Source organism: Leguminivora glycinivorella, chromosome 6 (genome assembly GCF_023078275.1).
Source record: "Leguminivora glycinivorella isolate SPB_JAAS2020 chromosome 6, LegGlyc_1.1, whole genome shotgun sequence".
Lineage (NCBI taxonomy): Eukaryota > Metazoa > Arthropoda > Insecta > Lepidoptera > Tortricidae > Leguminivora > Leguminivora glycinivorella.
Genome location: NC_062976.1, coordinates 9400213 through 9426338, shown reverse-complemented (window position 1 = coordinate 9426338; position 26126 = coordinate 9400213). Strand labels below are relative to the sequence as shown.

At 41.1% G+C, this 26126-nt stretch overlaps 4 protein-coding genes across 5 annotated transcripts; 2 read left to right on the top strand and 2 right to left on the bottom strand.

The window, feature by feature from the left end:
• Positions 1 to 1770: 1770 nt before the first annotated feature.
• On the bottom strand, positions 1771 to 9435 carry LOC125226825 (polycomb protein Asx). Its single transcript, XM_048130940.1, has 7 exons — positions 7083 to 9435; positions 6932 to 7000; positions 6662 to 6735; positions 4955 to 5376; positions 4208 to 4450; positions 2787 to 2897; positions 1771 to 1798 (listed from the first exon to the last, which is right to left on the bottom strand). The coding sequence occupies exons 1-6, from the start codon at positions 9115 to 9117 to the stop codon at positions 2894 to 2896; spliced, it is 2847 nt and encodes a 948-aa protein (XP_047986897.1). The 5' UTR covers positions 9118 to 9435; the 3' UTR covers positions 1771 to 1798; positions 2787 to 2893.
• A 281-nt stretch (positions 9436 to 9716) lies between these two features.
• LOC125226824 (ATP-dependent RNA helicase dbp2-like) lies at positions 9717 to 15791 on the top strand. Of its 2 annotated transcripts, none has more exons than XM_048130939.1 (7): positions 9717 to 9904; positions 9984 to 11120; positions 11409 to 11470; positions 12535 to 12594; positions 12678 to 12911; positions 13000 to 13218; positions 14754 to 15791. In XM_048130939.1, exons 1-7 carry the CDS (start codon positions 9891 to 9893, stop codon positions 14795 to 14797), a joined length of 1770 nt encoding a protein of 589 aa, XP_047986896.1. In that variant the 5' UTR covers positions 9717 to 9890; the 3' UTR covers positions 14798 to 15791. The 2 variants fall into 2 exon arrangements, with proteins under 2 accessions (XP_047986896.1, XP_047986895.1); XM_048130938.1 differs by having other exon boundaries at positions 13000 to 14469.
• A 4202-nt stretch (positions 15792 to 19993) lies between these two features.
• Positions 19994 to 25558, top strand: LOC125226986 (tubulin polyglutamylase complex subunit 2). The gene is made up of 5 exons (XM_048131174.1): positions 19994 to 20101; positions 22297 to 22464; positions 22797 to 22975; positions 23485 to 23658; positions 24216 to 25558. Exons 1-5 carry the CDS (start codon positions 20026 to 20028, stop codon positions 24372 to 24374), a joined length of 756 nt encoding a protein of 251 aa, XP_047987131.1. The 5' UTR covers positions 19994 to 20025; the 3' UTR covers positions 24375 to 25558.
• On the bottom strand, positions 20123 to 22099 carry LOC125226985 (tRNA-dihydrouridine(47) synthase [NAD(P)(+)]-like). The gene has a single exon (XM_048131173.1). The coding sequence runs from the start codon at positions 21975 to 21977 to the stop codon at positions 20208 to 20210; it is 1770 nt and encodes a 589-aa protein (XP_047987130.1). The 5' UTR covers positions 21978 to 22099; the 3' UTR covers positions 20123 to 20207.
• Positions 25559 to 26126: the final 568 nt, after the last annotated feature.

The following is a 26126-nucleotide window of genomic DNA, read 5'->3' as shown; positions in this document are numbered from 1 at the left end:
TGGAAATCACTTAAGGCATTGCTATGTGAACAATCTAGGCATAGCCATTATATGGTTGCTATCTAATTAACATAATTATATTGAATCAGTTACTTTTTCATATTTCAGTTATCTCGTTACTATATCGTTACCATGCTAAATGTTACGTTCGTTACAATCTAAAGTTACGTGTGTATTGCAGTAGCCTCACCATGGTTTTGATATTGACAGATTCACTAGTGTCTATGTAACTCGCTTTCTATTCATATTGCTAGTACTGGCATAATAGTGCAAGCAAGATGTACAGAAAATAAGTTACTCAAATGTTTGAGTACCTATGTCAGTGTCAAACTAATCGTAAGGCTATGCTTCAGGCCATGTAAAATCAAGAGATCGTTCTGAGATTACATGGATCACTCATGTTGATTTCAATCCGTCTTAAATTGGCAAAAGCAATATTCATTTGTAAAATGTCCTTACAAAAATATGATAGACAGCTATAAATATATTGCATAACTTAGTGTCGTATTAGTGTACACGCCATAATGAAAAACTTAAATATAACAAGTAATATAGTAAATACTTATACAAATGTATAGAACCCACCATTGTAATGTTACAATTCGACCCGATGTTATAACCATTTGGGTCGCGTTTTATGAAAAGGCTAGTAACCTACAATCAAAGTTTACCACTCTTTCTAAAAACTATGTATGTTACAAAGAGCGTCAAAACAGGTATTAGGTTAAAAACGTTTTATAATATGCGACCATGCTATCATTCGTCAATAAATATCTGTACATGTCCTTAATTAAGGCGTACACCTAGGCAGGGACCACGTCTCCACTGACGCGGCCCCACGAGCGAGCCTCGCGCTCGGCTAAAAAACTATACAAACTAAAAACAATACAACTTGTGATGATAATCAGATTTTAAAAATATAATGGCAAAATCATATCTATACCTATTCTAAATTCTAATTTTCCTCGTATGTACTCTTATCAAGAATCCTTAATTTCAATAAAAATTAACAAATGATTAAATTACAGCAGTAAGACTTTCTAAGTAGAGAAACTTCCCAAATTAAACATTTTACATATGTTCTATCAAATAAATAATGTAATATTAATGAGCCTTAAAAATGGCGTAGTTGTGCAAAATGAACATTGAAATCTAATAATGTGATGTGCAAATCTATTTATGAAACTACTAATCATCTCTCTTGTTTTGCTTAACGGTGTAAAAATATTTCTATTGTCGATAAATAATTAATACTTAAATGGAAAAAGACCCTATTTCACGACGTTTAGTTAAGCTGCACCCTCATCTGAAGATCGATTAAATTAGCGTGAATTATCTGGGACAATCATTAAGCTACTCTAGTGGATACAATGCTAGTTCATAGCGTCATCTACTCCAGCGATTCTCAATGAATTCAATATGATAGCACCACATCCAAAAACCAATCCACACATGTTCAAATCACTTCACAAAACCACGAGTTTTTAAGAGAATTCACTGAGTCACGTTCACCTGTGAGACAGGGCAATCCGCTCACGAATCACTTTCACAGTTCACTTTCCTCATCGTGAAATAGCCTCAACATGATGGCCCGCTGTCACTACACAAGAGTTTATAAAGACTTGGGGCTGAGCAGGTTCGCCGCTTGGTGTCAGCGTATGAGACAGGTGAGGCAGAGCTCAGCGGATCCGATGCAGTCGTCGTGACAGAAGGCGCCGCACTTCTTGCAGAGGATCATGGCGCGCAGGTTGCACACGCATGCGTCGTCTGCGCCCACGCTGCGGCACCGCGTCACGCTCTGGAAACGAAACATGTCTTATATAGTAAGATCTACCATATATTTTCCACCCATCTTCACTCACCATCCCCTTTTCTTATGGTAGAAGTCGAATGTGGGATCTGAGTTCCATTGTGTTGTGGGTGATGGGCTAGTAACCTATCACTGCACTATTACAATTTCGTTTTCATTCAACCCCTTCAATGCTAATAGTGGCGCACTAAAATTTGAACTGTGTCATAGGCCTTTTAATAGTGGGAGTGGTGGGCTTGCTCACCACTCCCACGGTTATAAATCAAGGGTGAACAGGCATCTTCTGGGCGAGCTCACTCCATCGTAGGCCACCTCTTTGGTTGGATTTAGTGTCAGGCGGACCGACCGCGCGGAGCGATCCGCACCGACTAATTTATTTATTTATTATTCAAATAAGTTACACAGCATAACAGTAAAACGGCACTGTGAAACTAAAAAATAAAAACAATACGTATAGAACATAAATAGTAAAAAACAGATTAAAACCAGACGAAAAAAAACAGTATTCTATTTAGGCGACGACGTAACAGCGTGGCTCCGTTGCGTCGACGTCTGACACGGCGTAGGGTTCGGCAGGTTGCCCCGGAACCGCCGAAACACGACGCCCTTCGGCCAGAAGTCTGCGCTCGCGATGGTGTCCTGCAGCGGCCATGGCACTCGCAACACAAACGAACTGAAGTGCACGTAGTGGCGCGATTGCAGCTGGAACACCCTCAGCGTGTAGCCAGTCTTCTGGCGAACGTACTCCACCACCACATCAGCCCTGGCGGAGTAGTGCAAGCGCGACACGTAGAGCGCCCTACTCGGGGTTAATATGTATAAAGTTTAGTTAAGGAGCGTTTTAGAGTAAAGCGGACGACAACCGCGTGACACTAAAACCAGCCTTAGCCTTTGGCTAGTCTGTGGCAAAGACTAAGCCCATTTAAAATAAAAAAAGCTAAACAAAAGATTATATAAAAAATTGGAAAGTGCTTACCACATTAGTATTTTGATTTGCAGGCGGAGCACTAGATGCCCTTGGTGCGACGTTAGGAGTCCGCTGGACGAGAATGTATTGTCCCATGTTGTTGGCTCTGTTATCATTCATCTGTAAGCAAAAATAGTTTATTTCTCAGTGGTTAAAATTACGTAATGTGGACGGCGATATGAAGGACTGATTAGCAACACCCTTTAAAATAGTCATATCAGGACTATCAGGAGGTAGTAATTCGGCTGGAAAATAATTTAAAAAAAGGCCATTTAAATTAGTACGAATAATACAGAATGTTTTATTCGTACAAAAAGAGACCGTTAAAATTATCACGCATAAAGCGCTCGTCGTATCTACTTTCATAGGAATAGGTAACTGTTTCAGCAGCTGTGACGGCACAATAAAGCGGGCGACAGCCGGCGAAATGCGTCGACGTTTGGGTTATTGTGGATATAATAAATTTTGTGGACACAGAAGTTTTACGGTACGGCACATGAGTTTTCGATAATGTACTTGTACCTCATCATTCTTCTTCTTTTTCTCGTTAGTGTTACATAGCCCGGGCTTCTTAGTGCCTTAATGTAAGTAGGCTGCCCTGAAAATGTCGGGAATACAATACTTGAGAACTTATTTTTGACATGTGTGTTGTACCTCTTTATTACCACCATAGTTTAGTCACACCTCGGACACTGGCGATCAAATATATGAAAGAGGCGCGTTCCTAGCACACAGTCTAAGCTCGTGTAGGTGAACGCGTACTAGGCTTGTATGAGTGAAATATGACAGGTCGACTGTTCGCGTTTTTGACAGGCGGTACCTGTGAGGTAACCGAGAGGGGGTGGGCGGCACTTTCAGCGGGGAGCGGTAGTGGCCATACTGTACGATAGTACTTTTTATTATACTGTGGTTTAGTTATAAACACTGGCCGCTTAGAAAAAAAAATAATGTTCGTTTTTCAATTGTTTTTTAAAGTCGTCGAGACGCTGGTGAACATGGAGCTGTCCCGTGAAAGTTTTAGGGTTGGATTACTGGACTATCCTCCGTACAGTTCCTACCTAAGTCCCAATGTTTTTTTAACATTCCCGAGAACCAAGAATACGTTGCGTGGTCAGCGTTTTCCGACACTAGAAAAAGCAGTCAACGCTCATAAAATGGCCATTTTGACTACCCCCACACTTCAGAGCTCCATAATTGTTTTAAAAACTGGTTCGAAAGAATGAAAAAGGCATTAAACCTAGGAAGAATGATTCTTAAAATGATAAAAGTACTTTTTTTGAACGCATATTATTTTTAATTCCCGAAATTTTCAGGGCAGCCCACGTATCATTGCGTCCATCACGCAGCAGAGACAACTATATCTGAGCAGCACTCGCGACGGTGGCGGTGGCGCGATAGGTCCGCTGAAAGGGCACAGGACATGCACATACCTCATTGTGCGGCACGACAGAGACGGGCAGCTGCCGGAGCAGGACGGGCGGCGGGGGTGGGGGCGGCGGCGGGGGCGGGGGCGGGCGGGCGGCGCGGGGGCGCGCGTGAGCAGCGCGGGCGGCGGGCGCAGCTGGCCGCGCAGCGCGTCGCGGTTGGGGCTGTTCTGGATCACGGCCTGGCAGATCTGGTAGCTGCGCTCCAGGTTCACGGCGCCGGGGGGCACTTTGTTGGAGCTGCGGCTTCTGGAACGGTGATTACGGTTTGACACGATAATTTATAATTTTTTAAATCGCTTTTTTAATTGGTTATCGTGGGTTATCGTTTTGCGAGTTCTATAAACTGGATAGACGGGACTATGGGAGTCGACCGTCGGATCGGCCGCCTGCCGTCACGATGAGTCTGACGATGTTAAAAGACGGACGGTGCTCTGCCGACTCATCGAGTGGGCCCTGCGAAGCGATCGCACGCACGGCGCGGTAACGGAGCGACACTTGAGAGAGGCTGAGAGGTTGTTGAGAGGTCAGTCTGGAGTAGCTCGGTTTCCGGTGTTTCGTTCGGCAGACTGCCGGCGTTATGACATTTTACACTTCTGACCTGGATAATAGGCCACGCCCTTGCGACCAGATCGGCATGCAGAGAGGTAAAGGCCAAATGAATGTGCTTTCTGAAGTAAAGGTCTACGGATCGCCACTCACCATCTGCTCACCACAAGCTACCCCTGCTTATCATTATTAAAATGTTATTACCTGTTTGATTCCTTTCCCGATTTTGACTTCTTCCCCGATGGCCTCACAATGTTAGTCATAGTAGTTGAGCTCACAGGTGGGTTTGCAGCAGTTGTACTAGAAACTAGACTAGTTGCAGGTTCACTGTCTGTCTTAACTGAAGCATCTTTCATTGACTGACAGCTTTCTGATGAATTTGATGACTCCATGTTAAAATTTGCATCCCTATCTTCTTTATACATACAATTGTCTTCATTCATATTCGTATCCTCCATGCTTGTTTTCGAATCTTCACAGAGATATTTTGAATTTTCTATGTTTGCGTTTGAGAAATTGTGTAAGGCAATAACATCATTTGTTAAATTGTTCTCTGTTTTCCATGATACTGCTGAAGTTTTTGGTTTGGCTGGGTCCTGCATGCTGTCATCGGGATATGATACCATCTGCAAAATAAATCCTTTTATTATAACGATTCTTTTACCACGGTGTCCACTACTAAACCCAAAAAAAAATTTCTGACTTTTGGCTATACCAGTGCCGGCCTGTGTACTCTATCAGGGTAGAGCGAGTTTGAGTTTAAGCGCTGTTGGATATACTACGCTAGAAAGAAATATCGCGAGCGCAGCGAGCGCGATAAATTTTCCCCTTTTATACGTCCCTGGGGCTGATAGTAGTTATTATGTACATATCATAGCAAACAAAATGGAGTACCTAGTCCATCAGAGCAGTCAGGAATGCAGGCTTGAAATGAAAACGAGATTTCGAGTGTAGTGAGCGCGAAGTATTGACTAAGTTGTTCAAATATAAAACCTATGCAGAAAAAATTCGCGCTCGCTTCGCTCGCGTTTATTGTTTTCTCTGTTTTTAGCGTCGGGATGCCCATTAAGGTGTTTTGCCACTACATGCCTTTAGGTTTCCAAGTGCTTTGAAGTTTTCTCATCGTCACGCTTATTATCCTCCTATGCTCCTTTGACTTATTTTATCAATAAAATTGCGCCTCTATGTGACGTTTTGCGCCATTAGCTTTATGAGGAACTCCGCTTTGGATTGTCGGATAGATACTTAGAATTTGGACAGACACGTAACTTTGTCGTTTTCACGTCGCCCTAGCAAAAACACCTACCTTATGAATGTGTACATGGTGATATTATGGTGCAACTTTCCAGTTAATCTGAATCACAATAACTGAATTTATTACCGTACCGACCCCCTCGCCATTTTGGAATATGTGGATGGGGCACGCAATGTAAAGAAAAAAACCTGGACTTTTCCGCATTTACGATTTTGGGCCGGATAAATTAAGGTCAGCTAGAGCATGAAGATATCCCTCATTAGCAATCACTGGGATGGGGGACAGGTACATACTATACTTGTCATAAAAAGTCTACGAGACAATTCCAAGTTGCCTTAAAATCACTACCGGAAATCCATCTTTGCTGTCATGGATGTGGCCAACCCAAGAAATCATATTATTATTTCAATCCTTTTTTTTTTGGCGCCAAATTTTTCCCTGACCTCCAAATCATTTCCCTGACTTTCTATGACCACTATGAGCTTCCCTGACTTTTCCCTGACTTTCCAGAAAGTGGACACCCTGTTAACTTTTAAGAAGATAGATAAGAAGAAAGTTTTACTGTAGGTAAATAAAGAAATTTGTTGAGAATGTACTGAGGTCTGACTTAATGTTATATAATCTCCAAAAAAAAGTAGTATGTAGTAGGTACTTACAGATGTGTTGGTTACTTCCATAATAGGGATTGATGAATTTTGAGGCATAGGCATTGTCACAACAGCAGTAACATCTAAAAATAAGAATATTATTGAATCAATCACATGTTAATTCCTTTTGACAACTTACTTTAAGACAGTAAGGAAAATTAATTTATGAAATACCCTCTTTATAAAAGAAGTTGGTTAAAAAAATATTTAAATTATTTTTTTGATGTGAATTCTAGGTAATTTGGCCACAGTTCAAAAAATATAAATAAGAAAACTCACTTGTCTCACTCATGTAAGATGATAACTCCATTAAATTGGGATGTGATGCATATTTTACATCTTCACATTCTGAAAAATAAAAATATTCATGATCAGTATTTAAATCATTTATTACAAATCTACATGAGGTAATGATGCTATATAGACTTACGAGAAGTCAGGATTGAGAGCCCTCCGGTCTCCAATATAAAGGACTCCGCATCTTTAAAATGTTCATCATAGTAATTATGTACAATATTTTCAGTTGATCTTATTTTTTCAAATTTATCACAACTATCCTCATTCTCTTTTTCATTAGGTTGTTCATGAACTGGAACATTTTGACTGTTTATTTCTTGGTCAGGATTGTGATATGATTCTATCTTCACATCTTCAGTTGCAGTGTCTTGTGGTGAAGACATGTCAAAACTAGAAACATTTTTATCTTCTCTAGAAAACTGTTCAGGTATGAATGCTTGAGGTGAAACAGGAGCTGGGGAGTCTTTAGTTTCTTCCTTAACATTACAAGGGCTCTCCACCATTTCTGTGACTGAATTCTCACATTGTAGAGTATCATTAGTGTCATTTACTTCTTCACTTGTTCCAATGTTACTAACATTGTTGTCAATTTTCAAACTTGATAATGAAGATACACTTCTTTCATCATATTCATAGCCTGAAGCAGTTGCCTTGCTGTCTTCACTGTTTGTGTCCACCTGGTCTTGTTCCGGATATGTCTGTTCATCACTTGGACAAATCTGATCATTGGGATCATTTGTTTCACCATCAGAACAGTTATTGCTCCTTGACTCTTCAACATTTTGTGTTAAAAAACCCAAATAGTTAAATACTTCTTCATCATCATACCTGATTCTTTTTGGTATACTACAGTTTTCATTGTCATTGTCATCACTCAGTCTCTTAGCAGTTTCAGAAAAGAAAGCTTCTGTATCTGTTTTATTTGTTTCATTTTCTTTAGATGCACTTGAGTCTTCAACTGTTTCAATATTGGGGTCCAACTCTTGCTTAACTTCACTTTTTTCTGCTTCTGCATCTGGTAGCAACAGAGGATCCACAGGTGTGGAAGGAACAGAGTCATCCAACCTAGGCGCTGATGAGGAGTCAGAAAAATTAAAGTCAACTTGACATTCCACATAGCCTCTTTGAGACTTGGCATGTTTTAAAGGGAGTAAATCTGGGACTGGTGCTGATGACTTTGCATTGGCAGGTTCTTCCACCACTTCGTCTGCTTTGGCAGATGACCGGGTGACTGCCCCCACATTCCTTAATCGTTTACTATTACTGGATGATTTACTTTTCTTAATCTTTGGAACAGTACTAGTACTTGTAATGGATGCTGTGGGTCTCAATTTAATAGTTGTCTTTAATGAAGGCCTTTCTGAATTTAAACTCAGGGAAGATTTCTCTCTTCTAAATTTTTCTCCCCAAAATGGTTCAAAATGTTTTAACTTCCATGGGTCAATTTTGCTTTTTTCTTTTTCTACTTCTGACTTTATTTTCTGCTGATTTTCTGGAGTAAATTCACCACCCGAGAGACTCTCCTGCCACTCTAGACAGGCTCGGGCAAAAAATTCGTTATTTAGACTAGAAGAACTTAGGCGACCAGAAGGACTCGGGCGATCCACACTTGGAAGCAGCTGTCCAAGCTTGTACTGGTACAGAGGCGGAAGTAATGAGAATGTATGTTTGTTAAGTAGTGCTCTAATGTTAGTGTTAACTAATATTGAATCAGGGGTCTCTAAATCTATGCAGCCTTCTCTAGTTTGTTGCAACTGTGCAGCAGTGGATAATTTCTTTCCACTTCGTTTGCGAGGCTTGAGACAAAATCCTGGTATACTGGCAAGTACCTCGCGCATAGTAGATAATTTACTAGAACTAGTATTTGTCTCCGTGTAAGTCGTAGCTGCTGTCCATTCCCTGGCCTCTGGTGGTGGAGGAGGTGGTAAAGGCTTCACTATAATCCTTGGTAGAGGCCTTGAATGATTTGAACTCTTTTTTCTTCGTTTTGACTGTTTCCGCGATGAGTGTTTGCTCGATTTTGGTTCTGGTGGCTCACCATCTTCTGGAATGCGTACGACGGAATATTGCTCACTGATATTACAGGATAAGTATTTACTCTCTGACGAATTGTCAGAGAATTCCATATCGTTCTCCTCTACATTTGCAGGAGATACATCGAGCTCCATCGTGACAGTATGCGTTAAATATTCTTATTTCTAAGAGTGTGAGCAGTTTTGAAATTAAAATAATGTATTTATGCCGACAACAGTCACAATTTCAACCCATCGTGAATACGTATATAATGTTACACAGTTCTCTCCTAGGATGTATTTGTAGTTTTAAGATGAATCATAACACATTTATATCCCTGATTTTCTTAGGATGAATACAATTTTATTCACTAGTATTTCGCTTTTTTAAGGACAAGAGCAAAGCAAAATGTCACAACAACACCAAGGAAAATGGATTCCATCCAATAAGTCGCGTTCAGATTAATTAATACTGTTAAGGGGAAGACCGTTTAACATATAAATTATCTCGATGAATGTTCTTTTTTTGTGAAATTCCATGAACAAAAATTCTTACATTTTACAAAGAAAGCGATTAATACAAGACTACATTATGCATACACAAATGCTCCAAAATACAAATACAAATTTATTCTACCCTTTTCTTTATTTTTTACTTTTGTTGTGCTTGTATCTATTGTCTGTAGAGCCCAAAGCTCATGTTTCATTCGTTCATTCATTCACCATATACTTTACTCAGTCTGTGGTTTCAGCGCGGCGGTCGTTGTGAGGCCGCCATCTTGTTTCTTTCGAGAGCCGTAATGTGATTGTGGCCTCAGAATTATACAGATTTTGTGGTATTTTTCGGAAAACTTCAATATAGTGTGACACAATAGTTTATAAGACATATTTAGTATTGTCTGTGAAGTGCATTAGTTTAAAGAAGTACAATGGGACGAGGAAGGTAAGGGCACGTTTTTATGTTAATTTAATAAGTGGATGCGTCATGTAGACTGCATAAATTCGTTTATAATAAATTCTAGGGATCGTAGTCGTGATAGACGACGCAGCCGAAGCCGGAGTAGGAGTCGAAGCCGCAGTCGCAGTCCTCGCTATGGTCTTGGATCGGGCGGCGGTTACGGTGGCGGTGGCGGTGGCGGTTATGGCGGAGGCGGAGGCGGACGCCGCAACAACCCGGGCGCTAATTTGCGTAAACCAAAATGGGATTTGAACAGACTTAAGCCTTTCAAGAAAGACTTTTATGTTCCACACACAGACGTTGAAAACAGATCAGAGTCAGAAGTAGAAGCATGGAGGAGCGAAAATGAGATAACTTTGAAAGGCCGCAACATCCCAAAACCGACGCTTACTTTTGATGAGGCAGGTTTCCCGGATTATGTGATGGACGAAATAGATAAAATGGGCTTTTCAAGACCAACACCTATCCAGGCACAAGGCTGGCCCATTGCTCTCAGTGGTTATGACATGGTTGGCATTGCTTCAACCGGCTCTGGCAAAACTCTTTCATATATTTTACCTGCTATAGTGCACATCAATAATCAGCCCAAATCTAGCCGAGGTGATGGCCCTATTGCTCTTGTATTGGCTCCTACCAGAGAATTAGCACAACAAATTCAAGAAGTATGTGACAAATTTGCTAACACTTCCAAAATTCACAATACTTGTCTATTTGGTGGTGCTCCCAAGGGCCCGCAAGCTAGGGACTTAGATGCAGGTGTGGAAATAGTGATCGCAACTCCAGGACGTTTGCTTGATTTCCTGGAAAGTGGTAGAACTAATCTAAAACGCACAACATATTTAGTACTTGATGAGGCTGACAGAATGTTGGACATGGGATTTGAACCCCAAATCCGGAAAATCATTGAGCAAATCAGACCAGACAGACAAACCCTAATGTGGTCTGCAACCTGGCCTAAGGAAGTACAAAGTTTGGCATCAGAATTCTTGAAAGATTACTTACAAATCAATGTAGGTTCCTTGTCACTGGCAGCTAATCACAATATTCTTCAAATTATTGATGTTTGTATGGAATATGAAAAAGAAACGAAATTGAGTACTCTCCTTAAAGAGATTATGGCAGAGAAAGAGAATAAAACCATTATATTTATTGAGACTAAGCGCAGGGTAGATGACATAACCAGAAAAATGAAGCGTGATGGGTAAGTTAAAACTGTTTACTAATGTTTGAGTATGATAGACAAATAATAATAAAAAAAATAGTCAATTTTTGATATCCTTTCATATTTTTGGGGTCATAGAAGTAATATCATTTGTTTTGCAACTATCATTTTCTGTTGGCACAAGTGCAAAAAAGATGATCATTTTTTTTTTAATTTAAGTTTCTTTTCAGTCCTTCATGGGATTTCATTCTTAGTTCATGACCAATACAAGCCCAAAGTATGAGTATGAAATGATTAGTTTGTACTCAACTATGTTTTTCCATGTAGGTGGCCTGCAGTGTGCATTCATGGTGACAAATCTCAGAGCGAAAGAGACTGGGTACTGCAAGGTAAGATCTGAACAAGGTATTATGCATAAATGAATATTGATTTCCTTTTGTTTTATTATTATTGCAACAGAATCAACCTATATTGAGATTTAATATTTATTACATAAAATATATTAATTAAAATGATTTGCGCTAAAAATTCGCCCAATACTAATTAAATATGATAAAAGAATAACATGGATTCGAGAAGCGGTGTCAGATTGAGATTCTCAGGCGATCGCCGTGGCATCGCTGCCGCAGGGCGGTGGGAGTGGGGCGGCGCAGGCCGTGCGATCTGACTCGTGTCTGCATGTGCAGGCTGGGGCGCTGCGGCCGCGCGGCGACTGGGCCGGCTCGCTAGTTGTGCGGGCTAGTAGCTAGCCCTGCGGTCTGCGGTAGTCCGCCACCCTCGCACTGCACTGCCCGCGGTGCCGCGGCCGCTCTGAGCCGCTTCTCGAGCGTGCGGCGAGGCTCGCCGCTCGTGCGCTCGTGCGGCGTGTCCGACGCCCCGGCGAGGCTAGCCCTGGCGCCCTAGTGCCGAGGCGCGCTCGCCGCCGGCCACGCCATTCGTTCTCGATTATTCTTTTGCGTGTATTGTCCTATTATATACCAGGAGACAGTACGATTTGTAAGTTTATTCGAGAAGTTATGGAATGTTATACCCAGTAAAACCTGCAACCCTGACTTGTACCTGTGGTCTTTGTATTTTTTAGAAGTTATCTGTGACATTATTTATTTATCAGTTTCTTCTATTGTTTTCATTATCACTTATCGTTTTGTTCCTAAATTTACTGTCTATACGTTTTAATTGAGTATGGAAAAGAGAGCATAACATATGGACAAATGAAACACATGTTCAACAATCATGCATCGGGTCATCATCAAAGATACCTTTGATTCAAACTATTTTCTTCATAACATTTAACTACAAGATTGGGTAATGTATACATTAACGATTTTACTTGAATTTTATAGGTGAACTCCATTGTGAATAAAAGAAAATAAGAAGTATCACACCACATGGAGCTTGCATACGGAGCATACTTAAAGAGTCTTGTACTAATATTTTTAACAATCTTTTACAGATTTTCGAAGTGGTAAAGCTCCTATTTTAGTAGCTACGGATGTAGCCGCTCGTGGCTTAGGTATGTTAAATTTCGTTAAAATCCATTCTATTCCTTGAAACTAGGTATTATTTTTTTATATACTAATGTTTTCTTTGTTTTAGATGTGGATGATGTTAAATTCGTCATAAACTTCGATTATCCAAGCAACTCCGAAGACTACGTCCATCGCATCGGAAGGACAGGACGTACCAATAAGACCGGAACGGCTTACACATTCTTCACTCCCTCAAACGCAGCTAAGGCGGCCGATCTAGTGTCCGTGTTGAAGGAAGCCAAACAAGTCGTTAATCCCAAGCTACAGGAATTAGCAGAACGTGGGGGTGGCGGTGGCAGACGTAAGTAGAACGCAGTGTTTGAATAACATTATAAGTCATAATATTTCATTATGTATACACATCGTAACTGTTTCAAATGTTTGTGCAGGGCACCGCGGCCGCGGCGGCAGATATCGCCGCGGCGGACGCCGTTCGCGCTCCCGTACACGCTCTCGCTCTCGCGACCGCCGCCGCCGCTCTCGCTCCCGCTCGCGCGACCGCCGCCGCCGCCGCCACAGCTCATCCCGGTCTTCGCGCAGCAAGTCCTCGAGATCGTCCAGAAGCCGTTCGCGTTCCCGCTCGCGCTCGCGTAGCCGCTCCCGCTCAGGCAAGTGCAGCCCACACAAGGACGCTCCTTCTGCCGGGCCGCAGCCCGCACCCCAAGCTCTGCTGCCGACGCCGAAACCTCTCCTTCCGACTCCCGTTATCGGTCCCCAGTTGCCCCCGAACCCGGCTGACCGACCCGACGGCAAAGGTCCGGCGACGCCTCCCGGTCGCAAGGACGCCCCTCGAACTACTAGTAATGAAGTTAGAAATACAAATAATGACAATTCAAATTACGCGCGACAGATGCAGGCGCCCCCTCCAAATCAAGTGCCACCACTAATGGGGCTCAATCCTATGAACATGTGTATGCCCCCCATGAACGGCCAAGGGTTCGTGATGCCCCCCTTCTTCCCCGCCGAGCAGTACGGCGTGATGGTGCCGCCGTTCGCGGCCGGCGCCATGGTCCCGGGCGGCTGGGGCCACCCGCCCCCGCCGCCGCCTCCCCCTCCCCCCTCCGCGCCGTCGGCGGCCAACGCTTACGACAAGTTTAATTACGGACCGCACGGCTCGGGAGAGAGCGACCTCGAGCCAGATTCCAGGAAGCGAGGACCTCGCAAAGGCGGGCTCGGCGGCTCGGACCAGGGCGCCTCCCGCGGCGGCCTCGGTGCCGACCCCCGCGGAGGCCTGGGCGGCCTCGGCGCGGACGCTCGCGGCGGGCTCGGCCTCGGCCTCGGCGCCGGCCTCGGCCTCGGCGCCGGCCTGGGCTCGGGCGGGGGCCTCGGCTCCGACGGCGGCGGCGGGCCTCGCGCCCGCGGCGGCCGCGACCGGCCCCGCCGACGCGGAAGAGGACGCGATACCAACGATTTTAACGAATCTTCGGGTGGCGGCGGTCTCGGTTCGGACAATGTCGAACCCTCGGGATCCGGCGGCCTCGGCGGGGGCGCCGGGTCCGCTCCCGGCTTCGGGTTTCCCTCTGGCGGTCCCGACGTACCCCATGGGAGCCTGCTGCCGCGCATGCTTCCTCAGAATGGCGGAGAGATCGTGGGGCCGCAAGCTAATTTCACAGCGTTCGGGTCCTATGGACAAAAATCCAACAAAAGACAGCAAAACGAACAGTACCAGAATGATTCTAATATGTATAATGGAGCTCCATACAATAACGGTTACGGTCCACAAGACATGGGCCCGGGCAGACCGCAAGGTTTTGGTATGTTTCCGAATCAAACCGGTCCAGGCAATGCGCAGGCCGGTGGCTCCATGGGGTATAACAATGACCGCCAGAGGAATCGCCAACGACGGTGAAATTTTTGAGGTTTGTTACCTTCAAACGAAATGCAAACTCACCTCCATGCGTAACTATCACTATTTTCTTGTTGTGCCAACTATAAGTATGCTTTTGTTATCCTCACGTGCGTGTTTCCGACACTAGAACTGTGTAAATTCACTAGTAAATTGTAGGTGGTTTCATGGTTTATGAAACATGGATTTTTTTTTATGGTTGGTACATCATCCACACCTCTAATAATTATAAACTTTGTGCTTGTATCTTCACTAAGCTAACGTTATTGTTTTATAGTAATTGATATTTTATTGCAGAAAACGGACACAATGGGGATTCGCGACGTCGCAGAAGAAGATAGAACGCGGCCAAACCTCAACCAAGGAAGGAGTAATATTGACTGAATCTTTCAGTGACAATCTTGCAGTTACGCTATCCGTATATTTCCTTCTTTGCTTATGCATAAATCCTATTTTTATATATTTTAACTAGTATCATTAATATGAGAACAAAAATAATACATTGAAAACATTTCAGTATAATTGTAGAATACCATTCCATGTATTGTATGTATTTAGGGATCACATTTCTCAGTACTAGTATTTTATAGAAAGCTTCAATAGTATGTTTGACATAAGAATATGAACTGTGTTTAAGAATCTTATTGAAAAAGATCATTTCAATTAGTTTAGGTTAATATTAGACTTAGTATACCATAGAGTTCTTTCGCGGGACTGGGATACCTTCTAATCATCTGCAATCTCTTTTGCCCTAGGTACAAACATGTATTAGAGTGATTTGTATTTTATTATTAATTAGCTTTTGTGTGGTGGTATGTAAGTAATTTCTTGAGTAGTTGGAATTTAGATTTGTTTCCATTAATCCTTAAAGCCTAATACTCCCAGAGTTATCTTTACACTTTCTTAGCATCCAAAATGTTGGCTATGAAAGTGTTGTGTTGAAACTGATCATCCTTGGTTACTGCAATTTTGCTATTTTTATTGTTCTTTTCAACAGTGTTAAAATAATTGTAATTACTATGGTACATGTTTGTAATTTCGTAACCCATATTTATAGTCTAATGGCGAATTGTAATTGAATATTGTGAGATAAATGATTTGGTTATTGTGGACAAGTACACTAAAATGAGTAAAATGCGAAGAAGGCAGCACACTGCATAGAAGTGATGCTGATTGTAATCAACTATTAGGTATACACAGTTTGTACATACATCATGTATGGTCTTATAAAATAATGGCAGTATATCCTAGGCTGTCATTAATAAATCCTGTAATTCCATTTTTCATATACATCTCTGTATAATTACGTGAGCGTAATAAATATTTGCACTTCAATTAGTTGTTTTTCATTTTGGTAGCATATAAGTTCATTCAGGTGATTCGGGAACAAAAAAATCGGAGACATAAGTGGACTAAATCTAGGAACATACTACGCGGACGTCCGCGGTCGCGCGACCTATCAGTGTGCACGGTTAAGTGTATATTCGTTGTCTAGATCCGCGTCCGCGGTCGCGCGACGGCGGACGTCCGCGTAATATGTTCCTAGCTTTATAAGTGGACTAAGGCTCCCCACAGACAGTCTTAAAAATTCATAATCTTAAAAAAACTTGTATGCAATCTGACAGTTCAGATCTGTCAGTGTCAGATTGCATACAAGTTTTTTTTAAGATTATGAATTTTTAAGACTGTCTGTGAAAAAAAAGCTAAAATCCCACAGACAGTCTTAAAAATTCATAATAGGCCAGGCCTAAGGCTTCCCACAGACAGTCTTAAAAATTCATAATCTTAAAAAAAACTTGTATGCAATCTGACAGTTCAAATCTGTCAGTGTCAGTTTGAACTGTCAGATTGCATACAAGTTTTTTTTAAGATTATGAATTTTTAAGACTGTCTGTGGGAAGCCTAAGGCCGGCAACAGACAGTCTTAAATTTCATAATGTTAAAAAATCATAATCTTATGAAATCAGATAGAGTGCACGGATTTCCATACAATTTCGCAACTGTCCACACAGTCTTATTTTTTCAGATTGATCTGACAGATTGCGAATAATCTGAATTTTAAGAATGTGTGGCAATGTGTTGATCTGAATTTTTCAGATTATGAATTTTAAGACTGTCTGTAGCCGGCCTATGGCTCCCCACAGACAGTCTTAAAAATTCATAATCTTAAAAAAAACTTGTATGCAATCTGACAGTTCAAACTGACACTGACAAGACACTGACAGATCTGAACTGTCAGATTGCATACAAGTTTTTTTTAAGATTATGAATTTTAAGACTGTCTGTGGGGAGCCTAAGGCTTCCCACAGACAGTCTAAAGCTAGGAACACACTACGCGGACGTCCGTCGTGAATCGACCGCGGACGGGAATCTGGACAATGGAAATACACATAACCGTGCAAACTATCGGTCGACGGACGCGGACGTGGCCTTGAGCGCACGGACGTCCGATCGAAATCTGGCTCTCTGGATGTTTTGTTCCGTGCACACTGATAGGTCGCGGTCGCGGTCGTTTTACGACGGACGTCCGCGTAGTATGTTCCTAGCTTTAAAATTCATAAAGCTAGGAACATACTACGCGGACGTCCGTCGTAAAACGACCGCGACCGCGACCTATCAGTGTGCACGGAACAAAACATCCAGAGAGCCAGATTTCGATCGGACGTCCGTGCGCTCAAGGCCACGTCCGCGTCCGTCGACCGATAGTTTGCACGGTTAAGCTAGGAACACACTACGCGGACGTCCGTCGTGAATCGACCGCGGACGGGAATCTGGACAATGGAAATACACATAACCGTGCAAACTATCGGTCGACGGACGCGGACGTGGCCTTGAGCGCACGGACGTCCGATCGAAATCTGGCTCTCTGGATGTTTTGTTCCGTGCACACTGATAGGTCGCGGTCGTTTTACGACGGACGTCCGCGTAGTGTGTTCCTAGCTTAATGTGTAATGTCATTGTCCAGATTCCCGTCCGCGGTCGATTCACGACGGACGTCCGCGTAGTGTGTTCCTAGCTTAATCCATGGACTTTCAATAGGGACTGAGCTCACACTTTTTTTGCCATACTAAATTGAACTTTATCACTGGTGCATAAAAGCGTTCTTGTCAGACTAGCAAAAGTGTGTCCACATGAGAGGGTCAAAGTTGGGGCTGTTGTCCCTCTCGCGCGTGTGACCAGTGTTAAAGAGATTACTATAGTAGTAGTATTTTTACCTGTATGGATAACTAAGTTTATAAACTTCTTAAATTATTTTTGTATTATATCGAGGCAAGGGTATTAATACCTTGTAACGAATTGGTAAGTCATTATTATGAAGCCATAAAACCAAAGATTTGCTCAATTAAAAAAACCTTTAATTGGGTATTAGTAGATTTGGTAGTAACTTTGAATATTATATAGTATCTCTAGTATAATAGGTATCTCTTGACAAGGATGGTCCATTTTAAACTTCATACATTGCATACAATATATCCTTGTGATGTTGCTCTAAAGTCTAGGGTGGGAATATAATATCAAGTATTTTCTAGGTATAATATTTACAATTGAAACAAATATAATTATGTGCTAATGAACTTAAAATTAAATGATTTTATACATTTATTTAAGTTTAAAACAGATACCAAATAAATACACTATGTTAATTAAAGCTATATTAACCCTACTGGTTGTCCAGGCACCAACATGTGTCCATAATCTCCTGATGGTGATGGATGACTGGCAACTTGCAATTGCTGTCCAAGGTTTTGGGACTTTCCTATTATCAGTTCCCAGCGGCCATTGTCACATTTTTTGAACTTACACCCTAGTCTATCTTTCAAAAGTCTACGCAATGTGTCTATTTGTCCTGGAAAATTGTATTCATTCCTGGCAGCAATCAGGATTTTCTTTACAGTTAAGGCTTCTTTATTCACAGTTTGAAATCTGTGGATAATTTTTTTTATGCCTTCTATCATAGCATCATCTATATCTAATCTCTTCTTGGGACTCTTTCTTTTTCGAGTTATTGTTGTGAAGTTAACTGTATCTGTGTCTGAAGTTCCATCAATTAATGCAGCTGCTTTGATTCTGAGTGCTTCTTTTTTTATACTTCTGATTGTGCGCTCCGGCACGCCTGTGGCTATAGCGGTGCGTTTTAAAGCTCGATGTAGTGGTAATAAAATGTATTTGTTTCTTTTCTCCGTTTCAAAGTAAGTTAAAACTTTGAATAACACGTTACGCACCTCATTACTTATTGCCTTTCCTCTGCCCATGGCTATAAACAACTAAGTACTTATTTATCAATTGCTTTGAACCAACACACTTATGGTTTTTAAGAATTGCAATGCCGAAACATGTTAAAAATAAATAAATAATAAACAAACTTGTACGATGCCGTGCTGAGATAACCGAGTCACTGACACTAATGACAGTACTTTGACAGTGACATATACATCAAAGTTGCCAAGTTACAAGGCATGTATTGAATGGGGGCTTTATTATACACGGAACCCTAAAATAATTAATTGCTTTAGTGTTGCCATTTGTGACCGCGCCGCGGTCCCGGGTTCAAATCCCGGTAAGGGCATTTATTTCTGTTATGAGCACAGATATTTGTTCCTGAGTCATGGATGTTTTCTATGTATATAAGTATTTATATATTATATATATCGTTGCCTGAGTACCCACAATACAAGCCTTATTGAGCTTACCGTGGGCCTCAGTCAATGTGAATGAAATGAGAATGTTGCGATGGATGTGTGGTATGACAAGACTGGATAGGATTCGGAATGAGTATATAAGAGGAAGCCTGAGAGTAGCGTCAGTGACAGAGAAGTTGAGAAGAAGGGAAGTAGATTAGCATGGTATGGGCATGTAAAGCGGAGGGATGAAAGCAATGTTATAAAACGAGTGGTAAATATGAAGGTGGATGGATACAATGGTAGTGGAAGGCCTAAGAAAAGATGGATGGAATGTGTGAACAATGATATGAGAGTGAAAGGTAATTAGTATGGAATAAAATTATAATTTAAACTAGCTTTTGCCCGCGGCTTCGCTAGCGTTAAATTCGAAATTGTGGAATGCTCCATACAAACTGTCACCCCCCCATTTTAGGGAAGTTGCGGGTTAGAAAGAGGAAAGAGGCAAAAAGTAGCCTATGTCACTCTCCATCCCTTTAACTATATCCATAAAAAAAAATCACGTCAGTTGGATGCTGCGTTTTGCCGTGAAAGACGGACAAACAAACAGACACACACACTTTCCCATTTATAACATTAGTAAGTAAGTATGGATGTGTCGATTAATTCAAACTCAGATAAATCTACTCTAACCACTTGGGAGATTATTGGAAAAAAGCGATATATTAATACAAATCTAAAATATGGTAGATTTCTTTAAGAGGACTACGGAAACCTGAGATACTATGTATGCATAGTATGGAGTTACGTAGTTTGTGTACGTTCCCTACTCTCATTGTTTCTATGGTTATTATTTTGTTGATATCTAACATCATACTCTAATCATTCACTTTAAATAAAAATGTGTTATACAAATAAGTCATAATAACAGTAACTCCCCTTGTAACAAAATGAGTTTTTGTGTGGATTTGGTTTCAGAAGATTCTTTTTATGAAAATATTACTTTGGGCGTAACTAAACTTTTAGGTCAGTAAATAACTTTCAATGTGTTATGAAAACAAATTTATTTGTAATATTTGTACATATATCTATGTAAGCTAAACAATAATACTATCATAATGGTAAAAAAATCCTAATAAGAGTTTGTCTTATGCTTAGGCAGAAAGTGGAACCCATCAGGTACAGGCCCTAAAAGCATTTCACTAATCTTGATCCAATCTTGGCAGTTCCCAGAGGCCATTAGGGTTTCCAAGTCATTTCTACCAAAATAATTGGGAGGTCTCTCATTTATTTTTTGTGGTGGTCTCTCAAGGAGGCCTACTGGTACATAGCGGTACAAAAATGATAGCCACTCTAATAAGAATCTCCGCGTATTTTCTACGCCCTGGGTATCTGAGCCCCAGTGTTCAAGCCCATAGTTTGTATATTTCTTTATAATGTCGAATCTTTCACTGCTGCTGATATCCCAGAGTTTTTGCTCTTTGATTTCAGTGAACAGCCATGGTTTGATTAGAGCACCTCGTCCGATCATAACACCTTTAACTGTAGGAGCTATTTCTCTTCTTTGAACATAATCCTCATAGCTCATGATGTCACCATTGCCAAAGACAGGGCAAGGATTAGCTGCTTGAGCACAGGTTTCAATATACTCCCAATCTGCTGATCTTGTGTACCTAGCTTCCCTGGACCTCCCATGTAAGGTGATAAGGGAGGCACCACATTCTACCAATTTGGGCACAATGGTATGAGCAATTTTCTTGTCTTGGTAAACTCCAGTCCTAATCTTCGCAGTAAATGGTATACTTAACAACTTTGATGCGCAGGTAACAGAAGCCTCTAAAGTAGGCAACCTGTGCATCATTCCACTACCACCTCCTTTCTTATAAATTAAATCTATAGGACATCCAAGATTTAAATCCACGAAATCTAGTTCTGTTTTTTCTTGTAACAACTGAGCTACTTTTGTTATTTGCCAAACATTGGTTCCGCATATTTGTGCCCCAAACAAGTCCTCTGATTCATGCCTTTTGACTAAAGCCCACTCTTGTTTCATTCCTTTGAGGAGAGACTCACATAGAGCCATTTCTCCACAGGTTACATCTGCCCCATACTCTTTGCATATTCTCCTAAATGGTAAATTACCAACAGTTGTAAGAGGACTGAGATATAGTTTATCCTGCCAATCAATAGTCTTTCTTTCTCTAGGTAAAAGTTTGATCAAATCTTCATCAGTAATAACACCACTTTTAGTATCTTCTGTCTTCGTTTGTTGATCTGGTTTTGAATCCGTTTTTCTTTTGTCCAAAACCTTGACTAGTTTCTCAGACAGGTCAAAATTATAGGTTCTTTTTTGTAAGCTTATTTGAAGCTCTGTTTGGAGAGTATTTTTCGTGTCATCTTTCCATTCTTTGGCTTTAATTTCATTTACCACATTATAGCCCTCTGGTGTAAGATGGCTTGATCCAAACCTGCAGGCAATGCCCCGTGGGCATTCACCGCGAAGTTGAAACAAGTGGCATTGGTCCCCTAAATCCTTTGGCTTATTCTTTAAATACTCTAAGGGGTTATGGATAAATTTGCAATTGTTATACTTGCAAGTTTGTAAGTCAGCTGCCGATTTTATATTAACAATGCTAGGGCATGACTTACTTTGCTTGTCATCTTGATAGGGTTTTGGTCTTGCCTTGTTCTGTCCCCGTTTCCTTTCCCTAGGTTTTTGTTGTTGTTCCCTGTTATCACCACTTTTCGTCTTCTTGTTATCTATATTACTATCGTCGGTAGCTTCGTCTAGTTTGCGTTTCTCGCAAGAGTTCGTGTCTTTTTCATTTCCACCATTTTTCTCGGGCATTTTGATAACAAACTCCTCTTTTATGCCACACACTCCAGCATTTGTATTAGCCATGTTACTAAATTGCCCTTTAACACAGCAATTTAAAGGAAAACTATTTAATTACTAATAATAAGCTAATAATCCTATTAGGTTATAAATCAGGTCAGAGCGAGCTGAGCCACTGAGCTGAACGAGAGAGAAGCAAATTATACAACTGTCAATGTCAAACACACGTGTTTCTGTTTGTAAAGCTAGCTTCACTGTTAGTTACGTTTTTAGGGTCCGTACCAAAAAGGTACAACAGGAACCCTTATTTTAAATCATAAGTAAACACCTATGTAAAAAAATGAACCCGACACATGATAAAAACATTAAAATATATTATTTTAAGAGTCTGACCCTCGAATTTGCAATGTGACGGTGGAACGCCGTATTCCTTGCGACCGTGTCGCTCTATCCACTTGGGAGCAACGCCATTCTGCCGTGTTGCCTGAAGATCTTCGAAATTTCTATGCCTCAAGTGATGGATTTTTACTTACTTGGCACTACAAGTATTCAGGTAAGTAAAGTAGCTATAACCAACGACCGTACCGCCCTTGCAGTTTTTTCAAGTGAGAGCAAAAAAATAGAACTCTTTCTTGCTCCCACTTGGATAGTACGTGGATGACCTTGGTGCGGTGCGAGCGTATGTTAGCACTTTAATAGTGACTGCACGTGTATGTAGCAGCGGGAAGAAAAAAATATTAGTATACAATTTGCCTGCGGCATAGCCATTAGCCGGGGATTCCCCTGATCCGTCGTTGTAGGTATTTTGGCAAAGGCAATGTGTTTGTTAGAAATAGTGGGAACACAGTTTTTTCAACTGAATACTTACTAAACTTCTTTTTTCAGCTGATCAAATATTGCCAGTTGGTTCCATTCGAGTGAACTCCTTGAATGAACTAGTCCTTTCGCCAGCTTTGAAGGATCTACTGGATTTCTCTTTTACTCGACCAAGCACGGGGCCACGACCGGTTCTCAACACCAAGAGCAAAGTGTTTGAATTGGATTCTTGTAGAACAATCGGCAAGGTTAGTATGAACTGAAGTGACCGAAAAAATACACGAGCTCTTTTCCTTAGTACACATACAGCCATTAGGAAACCGTAGACTCACACAACACACTTGTTATAAAGTGGCGTATTCTCATTTTCTCCAGTCTACGCTTCTGGTGCTTTACAAGGACGTTGACAAGTGGGAAACCGCCAAGACCGTTATGTATACTGTAGATTTACGTTTATATTTGATCGAACCTTTCGGTCGTGACATTACGTCCTTGGTTGACCTGTACGAGTTTTTCGAACTACCCGCGGTTTAAAACAATATATACCTACCTACTGCATGTAGAGCCCGTTAGGCATGTAAAGCGACATAACTTTTATCGAAATCTTTAAAACTTTCAGACAAAATAAAATAAACAGCTTGGCAAAATAGAGTACCTAGAAATTAATAAGGTGGAGGTTCAAATCAGTCAGACGACATTACGATGTTGCCACTTTTTAATTTCTACTCTTTATTTTATTCTAGTTATAACTTTCAAGGTATGTCTGGTATACACCGGAGGCTCATGGTCGGTGTGGCTGGGCACTCGATCCGGCGCTTGGGGCTGGCTGGCGGACTCCTTCACGCAGTATTTCAGGATGGCGCTGGTGCACCTCGGGCTGCCCGGCTGGCAAGCCGCCTTTGCGGACCTGCCGCCTATACCGTGGGCTGAGGTAATTATCCTTCAATTTTCAAGAAGGTCGACGATTCATACCAAAAAAGGTGCAAAAACAGCCTTTAGGTTTAAAATGTAAAAAAAGAGTTTAACCGTAAAAATATGAAAGTGAGGAAGAGTAGGCACGCTCAGTTTGGTAATAGAATAAGGCGCAGAATTCAAATTTCCGGAAGGATGAAAATAACTCTTCTCATATGCACTTTTCAATTTAAGCGGCTTATTATTATTTCCTTTATTTATCTTCCTTCTTAAGTTAGGTTTTGTACAATATGAGTATAAAAGTAAAATAAAAATAACACTTACAAAACAATATAAAACATATAAACACATTATAAAAAACCTAACCTAGGGTGCCGCCAGCAGCGGGGCAGGGCCCAAGCTGTAAGCGGCTTATTATTATTAGGTATATTTGCCAGGGGCCCATTTCTCAAAGCTGAAAGTTACAAGCGGAAGTCTCTTTCCAACTTGTCATATTAGACATTGACTTCCATTTGTAACTTGTAGCTTCGAGAAATGGGCCCCAGATCTCAATCTAATTCCCTTCGTAATCCACAGCAACTGTTCCTTCTCCTGGCACCGCATCTGTTGGAGAAAGTTGACGAAAAGCCTGTATCTTCGTCATCGTCCGAAGCGAGCCTCAACCACATCGACCCGAACATCTTCAAGGCCTCCGCGAGGCAGCACAAAAACGTGTCCAGGCAGACCAATGCGTAGAACCAGGCAAATTAAAAACAGATTTTAACTAAGGTTCGGTAGCACTAGTGACCGACCGAAGATCATGTTTCGGCCAAAAAACGGCCGAATCTTTCGAAATTGTACTTTTGGGTCACGTTGGGATCACTTTTTCAGGATTTTAAAAGTTCCTGGTAAGGTGATATTTAAGAGTTCAAAATATTTAGTAATGTGACAGACGGACAGAGTCGCACCATAAGGGTTCCTTTTTGATACGGAACCCTAAAAATGACAAATAGTGAATACATGACTATGAGTAGGGTCTAGTTGAGTATAAAAACGATTTTATACATACATATCTTCTAACGTTTCGGTTTCGGCCAAAACTAGAGCCAAGGCCGAACCTTCGCTTCCGGTTTCGTCAAGAAAACATGTTTCGGTCGGACACTAGGTAGCACCAAATCTGTCACCGTACGTTTGCTAAATTTTGTTCAATAATCTGTTACATATGCTTGGTGCAACTGTGCCTAAGGCTCCGCACACACGGGCGACAAAACTGTTTTGTCTCCGTCGCTCGGTCTATGGGCTAGTATGAAGGTGCGCACACGAGGCGACGCAACTTTTCATACAAATACGACGGAGACAAAACAGTTTTGTCTCCCGTCTGTGGGGGGCCTAAAGCTTCATATTTAACTATCCGTTTTGTGTGTATTTTATTGCATGACAACGAAAAGATTGTCTGATATATCTAATTGGTATAAGTTTCGTTTGTGTTTCCAATCACTGGATTGTAAAAATGGGAGACAGTAATCTGATAAAGTGAGATACATAAAACACTTTATAATTACGTCTTCATGACGGAAGGTTACAGAGGCGTTACCCTTGCACGACTTAGGAGCAAATTTATACCAGTTCAGTTATGTTATGGTAAATCATGAGCTGACTTGAATGAAATCCAATAAAACATAATAAAATTCATTTTTTCTTTTATTGGCCAGCCAAACAAATAAAACAAGCCAAGCAAATTACATACTGTATATTGAATAAATCTTGATACAATAAAATTTATAGCTAAATAACAAAACAAAAATGGACGGAATGTGAGATTCTAAATGAAGTATCAGCTAGTTTAATAAATGTAAGCTTAAATTTAAGTATGTGATATAAAAGTAGGTACATACATTATAAAACTCATGCTAGGCCATGGTCAACCATGATTGCAGTGTTGAAACATTCTGTCGCAGACATTTTGAAGAAGTTTTTGTCCTACGTATTCAAGTCCGGTTTGAATTAGGCCTTAAAAATGTTCGTTACAAACCATAATTATTATTATTTCATCAAGTTTATGTGGGCGTATCTTGTGATGTCTTTGTAAAACTGTTACTTCCAACCTAATACTTGAAGAATACTTAGTGTTTAAAGCAGAAATACATAATGCATTTTTATGCGAAACTTATTAATAGAGATTGTAAAATAGAATTTAAACTACGTCTAGATCTAAGATATCTCTTTTGAGAACACAAATTAAAGTATGGTTGTTAGGTGGGACATTTAATTTTGAACACTTTCAATGGTGAGGCTATGGAAGGAGTTTAAATTTAGAGCAGATTATTTAGGTGTTGATAGTATTATATAACATGTGGTAACGTTGCGTGTTAGTACAGAGAGAAGGATTGCAGATCACTGGAATGACTTCAATCTAATATAAGTTAACGCGTGGCACAAATAGGTGATAACTTAAGTAGGATGAAACATACCTAGACTACAAAATGCACTAAGCCTGCAGTGCAAAAT